Source organism: Enhydra lutris, unplaced genomic scaffold (genome assembly GCF_002288905.1).
Source record: "Enhydra lutris kenyoni isolate GAN:26980312 unplaced genomic scaffold, ASM228890v2 scaffoldscaffold81, whole genome shotgun sequence".
Taxonomy (NCBI): domain Eukaryota; kingdom Metazoa; phylum Chordata; class Mammalia; order Carnivora; family Mustelidae; genus Enhydra; species Enhydra lutris.
The window spans coordinates 259,417-272,707 of record NW_019154165.1 but is presented as its reverse complement, the minus strand read 5'-3'; the positions used below and the strand labels follow the sequence as shown (position 1 = coordinate 272,707).

Genomic DNA, 13,291 nt, shown 5'->3' with positions numbered 1-13,291 from the left:
AAGCTGGTGTTTCCTGAGGCTCTAGGCTCTACTTTCTTTTTCTAACTCTCTGCCTTTTCCCTCAGTAATTCTTCCCATTGCCATGGTTTGCAACATGCCTTTAGATACTGGCAACACATCTGTCTCTATTTCTAGCTTCCACTCCCATCTCCAAGTCTGAGTACCTGGTTTCCCTGGGTATTACCTCTGCTGCACACCAACTCCTCCTGTTGATTTACTGAGGTATACAAGGGTTAAGCACACAGGGTGATGAGTCAGACTGCCCCGGGTTTGAATTCCAATACCGTCACTTACCAAGCTTGAGTCAAGTTGTTTAACCTCTCTGTACTCCCAGGTGTAAAAGAGAGACAATAACAATATCCACTTCTTCATTCCAGAATATACAAGAAATAGGAGAATCTCTGAGAACAATGTGTGTAAGGCAGCATCTAGCACAGAGCTCAACACATGCTGGCTACTGTTACCAAGTCCTGTCTTGTTTGGGACTCTGCTCAAAACTAGCCAGGAACTTGAGCGATCTTTCTCATCTTTTCTCTCCACCCATATCTACTAATCACTGATACTCGATTTTCTCTCTTAAAGCTGTCTCAAGTCAGCCTTCACCATTCCCCATCCCCCAATCTCACTGCTCTGCCTTAGTTCAGGTCCTCATCACTTGTCACTGGGACTGATGGTACCCTATTCAGTCTCCCCACCTCCAGTCTACACCTCCATCAATCTGTCCTCTAGGACCATGGTCAGAGTTAAGTTTTCTAAAACACACATCTAACCATGTTACTTCTTCATTGATTTTGTAGCAGCCTCCTCTACTTCCCACCACAGAATTTCTCAAAGCGTGCACAGCAAAATCACTCCTGGAGTTTCAAAGTTCAGGTTCTGACACTCTACTCCAGACCTACCTGATCAAGATCTCTAAGACAGAACTAGATAGCTGCATCTGTAAGTTTGGCGATTCAGATATACACGAAGCCTTTCATGACCCATTTCCTACTTTTCTACCTCATCTTCTGCCGTTATCCACTTTGTACTTCAGCCCTCCAGCAAGAGTGGGCCACAGGTCGTCCCCCAAATTCACCAAGCTGCTTTATTTACACTGCTCTGGTTTTGCAAAGGCAGCTGTGGCCTTCTGAAATGCTGTTCACTTTCTCATCCCCCTGGCACACTCATTCCTCTGCATCTTTGAAGTCTTCTTCACCATAACCTCCTTCTTGACAAATCTTACTTTACTCCTCTACAATGCTGTTTCTTAACCATTTGCTCGTTATTATTTCCTCATCCAAGGAGCCTTTATAGATACCTTTTCTTAACTGGCTACTCTGCACAATTTGCTATCACAGATAGACTGAACATTTGCTTATGTACTGTGACCCTTTTGAGGGCCATACACCCTGTAACATCTAAGTTTTTTGTCTTCTCCCACCCCTTCCAAGAATCAGTTTTTGCTCTGGTGGCAGATGTTGCTATCTGAATGGTTTTGTTTTTGGAACTGGTCTTCTTAAGGTTCACCTTTGGTTTCCATGATCAGTCTTTTCTGATTCTCTTCCTTTGACCACTTCTTCTCAAGATTCCTTTGTAGGCCTTTCTTCTTCTACCTGTCCTGTAAACACTGGCATCCCACAAGGCTCAGTATTTGTTTTGTTTTCCATATTATCCTATAGATGCTTCTCAGGTGATTTTATCTATTTTCTTAGTTTTAATTACCACCTATCATGCTGTTGACTCCCAGATCAGTATCTTCAGTGGAAACAGTTCTGAGCTCCGGCTTCTTACTAGTGCAAGTCGGGTTCACAGATTGGCAGCATTTAGTATCATCTGGGAGTCTGTCAGAAGTGCAGGTTCTTAGGTTTCACCCCAGACCTCCTGAACCAGATCTGCATTTTATCAAGATGCCCAGGTATTTCATATGTGCATTATAGGCTCCAAAGCCCTGAGCTGGACCCAATTACCAGCTCTCTAGCAGACATCTTGAATTACATCTTCCAGAAGCACATCAGTTCTCATCCCTACTCTTCCTGGTTAATGGTAACCAAATTTACTCAGTCATCTACACAAGAAATCTAGATTGCTCCTTCCCTATCTTTGGTTACCATTCCTATCTATTCTAGCTACTAAATGGCTCTTGAATTTATTCTCACTTCAATGCTCATCATCACTGCTTTCACCTCCGTTTGGGTAGATTATTACAGTCAAGTCCTAATTGATTTCTCTATTGACATCCTCCCCCCTCCCACTCCCCACCAGTTTATCTGCTGACTTGCTAGACTCTCATCCCTAAAATGCAAATCTGATCATGTTACCTCCTCCTGGCTAAAACTTCCTTCAGTGATTTCTCATGGTCAAAAGCCAGGGTTCTTAACCAGGGATTCATCCATTCATACACGGGCTTTAAGAGAGTCTTATGCTTTCTGAAGTTACAAGGAAAATTTTGCATATGTACACTTTTCTAGGGACAGTATACATAGCTTTCATCAGATTTTCAGAAGGTCTGTGACTGAAACAGGTCAAGAACCACTGATCTGAAGGATCAAGTTCAAACTTTCTAGCTTGGCATATAAGGACCCTTTACACTTCCCCCATCTTACTTCCAGTCACTTACCTACAGGAGTTCCAGCTTTAATTACAGACTTGGAAGTTCCCTCAGCTTTCATGCCTCCCCTGCACATGCTGTTTCTGTACTAACCCTCAAGTTATCTACATGGCCAGTAGATGGTGCAGCCTGGATTTGTACCAGAGTCTTACTTCAGAGTTCACAGTTATTCCACTCTACAGTGACTTGTCATTTTCCACTGTGGCCTAGTACACACAAATAAATACACATACACTGAACAAGTTTTGTGAAATCCACCTTGATTTCAAGAGATGCTGGTTGCAGCCCACTGAATTGATACGAGGTTCTATTAAGGAGCTGCAACTCTCAGTTTGAAAAACACAGCACTAGACCTTTGCTGATACAGGAAGTTCTTACTACTGAGAATTTATTATCTTAGTCCCAGAAGCATCAAGGTTTTGAAGTTTCCTAGGGATGCAAAAGCTGTCAATAGCATGAAAGTACTTGTTAATGAATCAACCACTTCTGTCAGTCCCCATTCAAACAAGCTACTCCTCTAAACCCTAGCACCTATTCCTCCCCATCTATTCGATCGCTTTGTCTTTCTTGGATACATCAGTGAGCAATTCACTGAAAATCTATTACAAAGTGAAATTACAAATCTTACAAAAGGATGCAAGATACCATGAAGTCAACACACAAAACTGGCAAGGACCAGTTTACAATTGAAGAGGAGAAATATAAATAAGGATAAGAATAAGGATTTAAAAAGTGGTTCGAAAGAGAGCGATTTGAATGCCAAATGATTAAGGAGAAGCCCTCAGAAAAAAACTGAAAAAGCCCTTGAACATTTTGACGAAATCAACCCTCTTAATGATCATGCTGCAAAAATCTCACAGAAAGTTAAATGCACCATCTTGAAATATCATGCAGTTTTGTTAGAGAAATCAGGCCCAAACAAAAACAATCAATCCTTGATATATTCTTTGTTTGAAGAATTACGTAGCATTCAATTTTATTAAAAGAGACAAAATAAACATATTTTGATAGTGTTTTAGTCATTCCAGTTAGTATGCTAATCAAGTCCTGCCCTCTCTGTTATTTACTCAAAAATTTTTGTCCCCCTTTCAAATAGATTCACTTGGTGGTCTTCTGCCTGGTACCAACTGCCCTCAAATAATAAGAACTTCCCATGTAATCCTTTGTTCCCTCATCACCTGACATACAGCAGGAGCTTAATAAAAGTTTGTTAAGTGAATAACTCCAGGGATGGCCTTCTCCTCCCTATCTAGTCTCAGTTTCCCCTGATCCAAACAGCATATTGCCACCTTCTCTACAATTCTTCAGTAAATCCCCACTGGTCCCAGAAAAAAAGTCCAACTCCTCAGCATGCTGACAAATCCTTAATAATCTGCTTTTGCTCTATTTGCTCTCACATCCTGGCCACATTTAACTCTTATAGTTCTCTATAACTAATTCACCATAACTACTTGTAATTCTCTCATACCTCCCACTGCCATGCTTTTTATTATTCCCTCTGTTTGGAATTCTCTATCCCCACTGAAGGGAAGGCAAACTCCTTCTCCTCCTTCTGTACACTCCACTACCTTGCACCGAATTGTAGCATACACTGACCATATTGTGTCTGTATTGTAACCACTTCCTACCTTGTTCCAAGGTGTTTTTACTATAAAACGTTCTACTGATAAAACTAATATAAGTTAGAGAAAATACATGAAAAATATAGGAAACAGAAGAAAGATGTGTGTGTGCGTGTCTGTGTGTGTGTATACCTCTTTATCTCTCACAGCATCATCATCTTCACAAAGTCACTGGTATCATTTTGTTGTATTTCCTTCTAAGAGTTTTTCATAAGCATCTATTTTTTACATGACTAAATGGAGTGAATGTGCAATGTTGTAGCTACCTGCCCTTTAAAAACAAAACCAACATTACAAAATAGGCATTTTTTGGGTTACATAGTCATCTTAATTATCACTTGTTAATGGTTACATAATAGCCTATCAAGTGAGTATCTTACAGCATACTATGTAAACATTCTGAACATTCTGCTGTTGTTGAATATTTAGGTCTCTCTCTTTCCCCCACCCCTCCACTTTTTTTGGCTATTATAATTAAGAGAGAAATTACCATCTTCATACACACAGTTTTCCAATATTTTTGGATTGGTTTATTTCCTTAGATTACCGAGAGTAATAGATATATGAGTTGAGAATCTTTCTTCTTTCAACTCAAATTTGGGAGGAGACAAATACATACAGGTGTATATTATGTTTCAATCTCCCTTCCTGTAATTTTAGTAATGCTAAATATTTACTCATGTTTATTTACTATTTGTTTCCTCTTTGGTGAATTGTTCCTGTCTTTTGTCCACTTATCTAAGTTTCAGTATTCTAAAAAAATCAATTAAAAGAAAGATTTTATTATTTTTGGGCGGGAGAGATGAGAGTAAGATGGAGGGAGGGGAGAGGGGGGAGAGAGAGAGAGAGAGAGAGAGAGAGAGAGAGAGAGAGAGAATCCCAAGCAGGCTCCATGCTCAGCACAGAGCCCGATGCGGGGCTAGATCCCACAACCCTAAGATTACGACCTGAGCAGAAATCAAGAGTTGGAAGCTTAACTGACTAAGCCATCCAGGCGCCCCTAGAATAAAGATTTTAACCCTTTGTAGTACTATTTTTTCCCCTCTTCTTGTCTTGGTAATATTTTAACTGTAAAAGTAATAAAATCTCATTACAGAAATTTTGCAAACTACAGAAACATAGTTTTAAAAAAGTCATCAATAATTCTGTTACCCTGACATAGCCACTATCATTATTCCCACTGCTTTTTTTTTTTTAAATATGTGTGTGTTCTACAAAGTTGTAGTTGTGGTGTGCATACAATTTTAAAACCTGCCTTTTCATTAACACAAGTCTTTTTCTGAAATGCCTTATACAATCTTCACAATAATCATTTAAAGTAATACATAATATTCTATGGAGCAGATTGACCATTTCCTTACTACTACACATTCATTTTATTGCTAATATTTCTGTTTCACAAAGAACACTGATAAGCACTTCCATGCAAATAGTTTTTTTTCCATATTTTGACTGTTTTCTCAGGAGTAGGATTAAAGGGCATTGATCCTATCCCTAAAGTAGACAGAGGGCACTAATATACCTTAGCTACCAAGTTACTTTCTTAAGAGGTTGAAACAAACCATGCTCTTACTAGCCAACTGAGTACCATGTTTTTCAATTCTGGCTTAAAAAGGGGCCACCTCGTTTAAATTTGCATTTCTTTGACCAGTAGCAATGAACACTGCCCCAGGTTTTCCCATGGTACTTAAACACCTTTGTAAATTTTCTCTTCACGTTCTTTGCCCATACTTCTTTTTATACATCATACCACAGGAGTGCCTTAGGAAATACAAACACACTTTGTCATATTTATGTCAAATATGCCTTTTTAGTCTGTATTTAGATTTTGTGTTTTAAATGGCCACAAAACTTTTAAAAGTGATTTTGGTTTTAAAATTTTATGCAGCTAAATTTGTTGAGCTTTCCCTTTGGGAGATTTTTTTTTCCTATTACTTCCTAAGCATAAAAAAACTATTCTCCTTGAGAAGCTTGATAAATATCCATTCATTCTAGTTTTTTTAATAATTTGCTTTTTTACATTGAACTGTTCAATCTAGCTGCCACTTATTTTAGTTTATTATAGGAGATGAGGGTATAAATGCTACCAGCTGTCACAACATCATTTACTGGATAATCCTTTCCACTCCCATCTACTTGCAAAGCATCTTTTACAATAGACTGAATTCTTATATATAACAGTCTCTTTGGGGAGTGTAGTATAATATCATCTGTCTCATCTTATACCAGCAGTACTGGTGTTTTCATTATTCTAGTTTTGTATGTTTAATATCTAACAGCAGTCACTCATCACTCTTCTTTTAAGGAATTTCTTTGAAAATCATTGTTCTTTAGTTTCCAAATGCAATTATTTGCTGTCTTACCTCTAAGATACAAATTTTGTGAAGGCTGGGTTGGTTCATTTCCTTAGAATAGACAAGAACAATATTACAGGGTCATACAGGTAGGAATATTTTCCCCACTCTTTCAACACCTTTTCCCAAAGTTTTCAAAAAGAATGTGCCAATTTCACTGTAATTATGCCAGCATGAGGATATTTTGAAGACTTTTTTTTTCAACATTGGTAAGGGAGAAAGATACCATGCTTCAATTTTTATCTCTCTGCTTATTAGTGATGATAAACATGTGCTTGACATACAGTAGGTGCTTAATCAGTGCATGTTGAATGGCTAAATGGCATGTATGAATCTATACATGTATTTGGGGATGACAACGTTTAAACAAATATTGCGCTTATGATAGATAATGCTGGCTAGATGTCGGTTCATGGGCTCAATACCTGTGGTCCCCCTGCAGAGACGTTCTAGAGGTGCCAAGAACCCCCTGGAATTTGGACCTGAATTGGGGAAAGCCCTAGAAACTCTCTGTAATTTATATCCACCACAGTGTCTGTTTCCAGGTAGGATCAGCTGAAAACTGTCTGAAACAGTTAAGATAATACCTACCTACACGCAGCCCAGAAGCAGCCATGATTGGCTCTAGATAGAGTATGCTTCATTTCAAAGCAAAACAGTGAGAAGAAGTGGCAGGTATCTGGGTAGTCCACTGGAAACTGACCCAGGCCCTTGCAGGCCTTAAGCAGGGAATTTAAGTATAGAAGATCCTCCAGTGCCCCACGCAGAAAGCAGGTCTGATTAACAGGATCAGGCATTTTCCATGAAAGCACACTGCCTTTCTTCTCAACTGGCTAAGTGCAAAAGGGAATAGAGGTCCTTGGTTCAGAGAGGCTTGGTTTTTTTTTTTTTTTTTACCTCCTCCCCCACCTTTCATCTGTAGTTTAAAGGTGAGAAGGTTATTTACTTATTTATTTTTGTCCTAGGGATCACTGTCTTTATTTTCAAATTTTTTAATGGAGCAAGAGCTAACAAAGGTAGGTAGTTTCTCTTTGTTTCTAAGGCCACATAAAACTCATTATTAAACACTGGTTCTCTCTGCTCCATCACCTCAGTAGTAGATTCTAGTAGTAAACTTTCTCAAGGACTTCCTTGGTCATGAAAGCTTTTGATTTGATGAAAAGAATTCCATGTTCTTATCTTAACCTCCATATGCTGAAACTGTGCTCAGGGTTTTAGTCTGAGAAATAAAGCGCCATTTTATCTGGACTCAAGAGCACCAAGGATGATCAAGCTCATGGCCAACAGTATGAACAACTGGCGTGTGAAAGATGTATCACCAGTTACTACGGCCGTCGCTTCATTTCACTCACACAGCCCATAGAGCAATTCAGAGTTTTAAAAATTCTTCCCCTCCAGTCTGTATTAAGTACTACTCACATAGCAAGCAAGCCTATCAAGCAAGATGACAAATGCCGTCCCCGCAGTCCTTGTCACACACAGGATGGAGCTGTTTGAAATGTCAACATGAAACTCCAAAAGGACTTCTCTAGCTCCAAGTAGCACCTGAGAACCGCTGTTTCAGAAGCCCTTTCTCCTGAGTGACACTTAATTCTCTCAGTCAGTTGCCACTTGCCTTGGAGATGGCAGCAAAAGCTTCCTTCTTGATTTGTCAGCCTTTTATTTTAAATCTATTCTCATCAGTTTCCCACCTATTTGGAAATCTGTTTGCCATCTCCTTCAAGGACCAGCTCTAAAATGCACCTCTCCCAAGACTTCCACGATTAATTTCTGCATAGCGCTAAAATCTCAGCTCATATACATATTCGGTTGGTACCAAAACTGATGTTGTTCCCTAATTATTCTAGTTCTGTGAGTGTCTCTAAAGCATAAGTCCCTTGAAGACAGGGGAATTTCCAAAAAGCTGGGAAAGGAACGTACAGACTATCTAGTTAGATCCTTCGCCCCCACCCATTTTCCTGATGAAGAAACTGAGTCCTAGAGAGGTTAATCTTTCCAAGTCAGTTAGCCAAGTCTGCAGAAAAACTAGGCACGGGGCCCAGGTATCCTGACTTTCAATAGAGTGCTTTCCACTATATTGTGTCACCTTCTTCTGCTCCACTTGTATCTCCTCAGAATGCCTCGTAAAGTGCTATATTTGTACACAGATCTCTCACTGAATGCCCAGACAATAAGCAGAAGAGTTTACATAACTGAGAAACTGACTCAAGGAAAGAGGCAGAAAGCAGAAAGGTCATTTTCTTACTTCTTTGCATGATGCCACCCTCCGGACCAGTTAATTGCTACTTTGCACATTCCATCAATCAGGCATTGGGCAGCTGTGATAGTGGCCCCTCCTACAGCTGCTGCGTAGTCAAATATTCCTTCAGTGGCTGGGCAGTCATAACCTTCGGGCAAACATCAGAAGAGCTTGTTACAAGATGAAGTGGAGAAAGAAGAGGTGTGATACTGTGATTTACATAATAAGAAATACCCCTAGGTGATCTTCATTCCCCATGTCTGACACCCAGGTCCTCAAACTGTGGGAATTTCCTAAGTGAGGAGAGCAGTAAAGTTGTCTCTGTTGTGTTAATGAGGTGACTTGTGGATCACACTTCAGGATCAGGGTGGGGATGAGCAGTGGGGCAAACCAGGTGATTGGAGGTTGGAATTACCAGTTCTACCCCCTGACCTCCTCCTGTGAGAGGAAGGGGCTGGAGATTCAATGACCCATGGGCCAAAGGTTCAATCAGTCATGCCTATGTAATGAAGCCTACATAGAAATGCAAAAGGCTGGCTGGGAGAGGTTCTGATTTGGTGAGTGTGGAGATGTGGGGGGAGGGTGATGCCTGGAGAGTGCATGGAAGCTCCACACCTTTGGTTATCCCTTGCCCTATGCATCTTTTCCATCTGGCAGTTCTGAGTTATATCCTTTTACCATGAACCAGTAGTCTAGTGAGTAAATGGGTTCCCTGAGTTCTGCGCCCTGCCCTAGCAAATTCAACCCAAAAGAGGGTGTTTGTGGGAACCTTCTGATTTATAGCCAGTCAGTCAGAAGCACAGGTAACAAGCTGGGCTTGTGACTGGCATGTGAAGTGCCGAGTAGTCTTGTAGGAGGGAGCCTTTAACCTGTGGGACCTGATGCTATTGCCAGGTAGACAGTGTCAGAATTGAGTCGAATTGTAGGTCACCCAGCTAGTGTCCTGAGCATTGCAGGTGGTGTGAGAGGAAAGCCCCACCTCCACACATTAGAACTGGGTTTAGAACCCTACTGGGAGTAGTAGTTTGAGGTGCAAAAATAACATATATTACCAAAAAGCTTCTGTGCTAACATCAGCTTCCAAATGAGAGATAAATATCTCCAATGTTTGGCAAAGAATTTTTTGAAGTGTTGGAACTAGAAAAGCTAAACCTTCAAGATTAGCTAGTCACATCCTACAGATGGAGAAACTGAGTCCCGAGAGGTGATATGTCTTCTCTATGGTCACAGAGAGCCAGGCCTGGGACCCATGTCCCTTGACTCACCCATTTCCCAGACCAGGGTTCTACCAAACCATGGTGTTTCTCTAGACTAGCCTATCGGCCACCTACAGTTTTTTTAAAAAATACAACTGTTCAACCTCAAGCAGGGTTGAAAACTTAGCTGGAACATAAATATGTACTCAAGTTAAAATATAAGGTCATGGGACAGTTACATCAGCATATATGCAGCCAGACCCAATCTGGGGACTACTATTAGGGCTTCGGCAACTAAAAGATCTTCCCCCATCTGACCCACCATTCAGTTTTGCTCAGTTCGTATGGTTTGCTCCGTAAGTGAGATATGTGTATCTAAACTAAGAGATTAAGATTGTGGTTAACACATTAGTTCTTAATTAACAAATATGAAAGACCATCATGCAATCATAAGATGAGTGGTTAAAATTTACAGATGGAGGTCATCTACCTCCCATCATTACCCGGCAATGACTTTACCTAGCCCATATTCTATGGAGTCTGGATGATCGTCATCTCCTTCTTGGCTGACCTTCTGGAGATGCTGCAGATAGGCATCAGTGTGGAAGGTGGCCATCTCCTCCATGGAAGCTACTTTGGGCTTAACTATCCTAATAATAACAGAGAACAAAGAGAGGTGAGTGACTCAGACCCAGAGTATGCCAGAAACTGGAAGCAGGAGCCAGCAGTCTGAGCAGAAAATACAACTCGCAGCTTCCAGTTCCAGTGGGCTGAAATAATGAACACCTTCTGTTCTCCTACTGCACCATCTAGTCCTCACTTCCTCACATCTATATAATGATTCCATTAATAAGGGGTGAGAGGGCAGATCTTCCCCCTGAGTTTATAGGTAGGTAAAAAAAAAAGTGAGTAATTATATTCAAGTTAAACAGATACTGGACCAACTTCACTCTGCGAAGTTACAACTTGCATGACAAACTAGTAGGTGGAGATATTCTCATTTGAGTCAGTTCCTAATTGGTACATATAATCCTTTCAGCTATATTTTTACTTTATTATTTTTTTACTTATTTTTTTAAAGAGGGAGGGAGAAAGGGGAGAGGCAGGGGGGAGGGACAGAGGGAGAGGGAGAGAGAGAATCTTAAGCAGGCTCCAGGCCCAGTATGGAGCCCGACATGGGGCTTGATCTCACAACCCTAAGATTATGACCTGAGCCAAAATCAAGACTTAACTCTATATTTTAACTTTAATAGGCAACTGTATTTTCATGAATTTTGAATTTGGAGCCAGAGAACTGGGCACCTCTTTTTAACTCCATACTTAACAGCTTCTCATCTATAAAGTAGGGAGATCTAATGGGACATATGTGAAGATTAAATGATAACATGAAAATGCTTTATGGATAACTATCATTATTATTAATATTAAAAGATAAAATGTGGCAACTCAAAACATAAAAGTTTCTCTACTTGGTGTGCCACATCTACCTCTGAGAGGAAAAAGAGAAGGGGCAAACTGGTTGGAACTGGGCTTCACTCAGAAGCTCTCAATCAACTCCTCACGACAAGTGACAAATAGAAGTGACCGAAAGAGAGGCACCTGGGTGGCAGCTGAACATCTAACTCTTGGTTTTGGCTCAGGTCATGATCTCAGGGTCGTGAGATGAAGCCCTGGGTCAGGCTCTGTGCTCAATGGGGAGTCTGTTTGAGATTCTCTCTTTCCCTCTGCCCCTCCCACCACTCTCTCTCCTTTTCTCTCAAATAAATGAAAAAATCTTTAAAAGAAAAGAAGTGACTGAAAGAATACAGGGTGACTAAGCTTACAGCAGGACTTATCACATCTAACCTCTAGCTGCCTACTCCCCATTTTCTCTCCCTGACTCTGCCATTGCCACTCAAAGGGCAGTTTATGGACCAGCAGCAGCAGCAACACCTAGAAGCTAATTAGATATGCAGAACTTCAGCCCCCCCACCCCACCGCCGATTTCCTGAATCAGTATTTAACAAGGTGATTCATAGGTACATTCAAGTTGGAAGAGCAATGACCTAAGTCACAGGGAGGTAGCAGTGTGGTGGTTTTTTATGTTTGCTGAATGGGAACTCAGCCATGAGTTTTTCATGAATTAATATGATCATAGAGGCTACTAGTATCACAAAGCAAGTCAGAAAAATCCTGTAGCTCAGTCTCGAAAAAATCATGTATAGGGTCAAGAGCCAAGGATTCCTGCTTCTCCTTCAAGAAAATATGCCTACATCCTCAGAGGTGACAAATCTGCACATTAAAATATAAATGCTACAGTTTCTTGGACCATGTTTCCCAGCCCTAATAGGTATCTTTTCTAGCATCCTTCCTCTTGTTTAACAAATATGGAAAGCCTCTCCGCTTAATAGCAAGGGAATGGGACAGTTTTGCTTTGCACTGATTTCTTGTTTGTCTTAAAGTAACTTTTGAAAAGTTAAATAACTGTGGGATGCCTGAGTGGCTCAGTCGGTTAAGTGTCTGCTTTGGCTCAGGTCATGATCCCAGCGTCCTGGGATCGAGTCCCACATTGGGCTCCTTGCTCAGGGGAGAGTCTGCTTCTCCTCTCTCTCTGCCTGCTCTTCCCCCTGTTTGTGCTCTTTCTCTCTCTCTCTCTCTTGCAAGTAAATAAACAAATAAAATATTTTTTAAAAGAAAAGTTAAATAAATGGAAGGCATGTAGTTCTTATGTCTAACACACATATGGGTTAAAAAAATACGGTACTCCATAAATGATTTTGTTAATAATAAGAATAAAATTTGAAAGCCTATTACACAAACTTCTGGGAGATAAATGAAGCATACCACACAAGCCCGTGCAGACACTCACCTATTTGGCCAGACAATGTCACAAATAATCCTACAAGACAGGGTTATAATATTTACTCTTATAAAGATTAACAGCAAGCTCATTTTTTTTTTTTAAAAGAAGCACTTAACTCTGAGTTAAGCACTTAAAAGAAGCACTTAACTCAGAACTCTTAGCTGAGTTCTGGTCTGGTTGCAGTTTCGCTTTAGTCTTGATTTGTCTCCAGGCTTACTGCTAATAGTTTGGTGGTGGTGATGGGGTGTCTAAAAGTCTGAAGTTGAACACACACCCTCACATCTGGCTTGGAAACAAATACACACAAACCCCAGAACACCTCCTAGCCACACATCTATTCCCCCCCTTCATCAGATGGGTTTTAGTGTCCTAATGTACTCTCCTCAAAATCTCCACAGAGCACCTATCCCTAAAATACTCTCCCTTCCAGCAACAAAGTCTTATTTCTAAT

General features: G+C 40.5%; 1 protein-coding gene across 2 annotated transcripts in view; it reads right to left on the bottom strand.

Annotated features, from left to right (window-relative positions):
- LOC111161035 (histone deacetylase 8) overlaps positions 1-13,291 on the bottom strand; it is a 220,210-nt gene that overhangs the window by 205,637 nt on the left and 1,282 nt on the right. Inside the window, exons 3-5 of one of the 2 annotated variants that reach the window (XM_022524487.1) lie at positions 10,518-10,648; positions 8,809-8,950; positions 8,675-8,714 (exon numbers count right to left, since the gene is read on the bottom strand). In XM_022524487.1, the coding sequence (XP_022380195.1) occupies positions 8,675-8,714; positions 8,809-8,950; positions 10,518-10,648 (313 nt within the window). Of the gene's footprint in view, positions 1-8,674; positions 8,715-8,808; positions 8,951-10,517; positions 10,649-13,291 lie in introns of those variants that run through there. The other variant, XM_022524486.1, reaches the window with a different exon arrangement.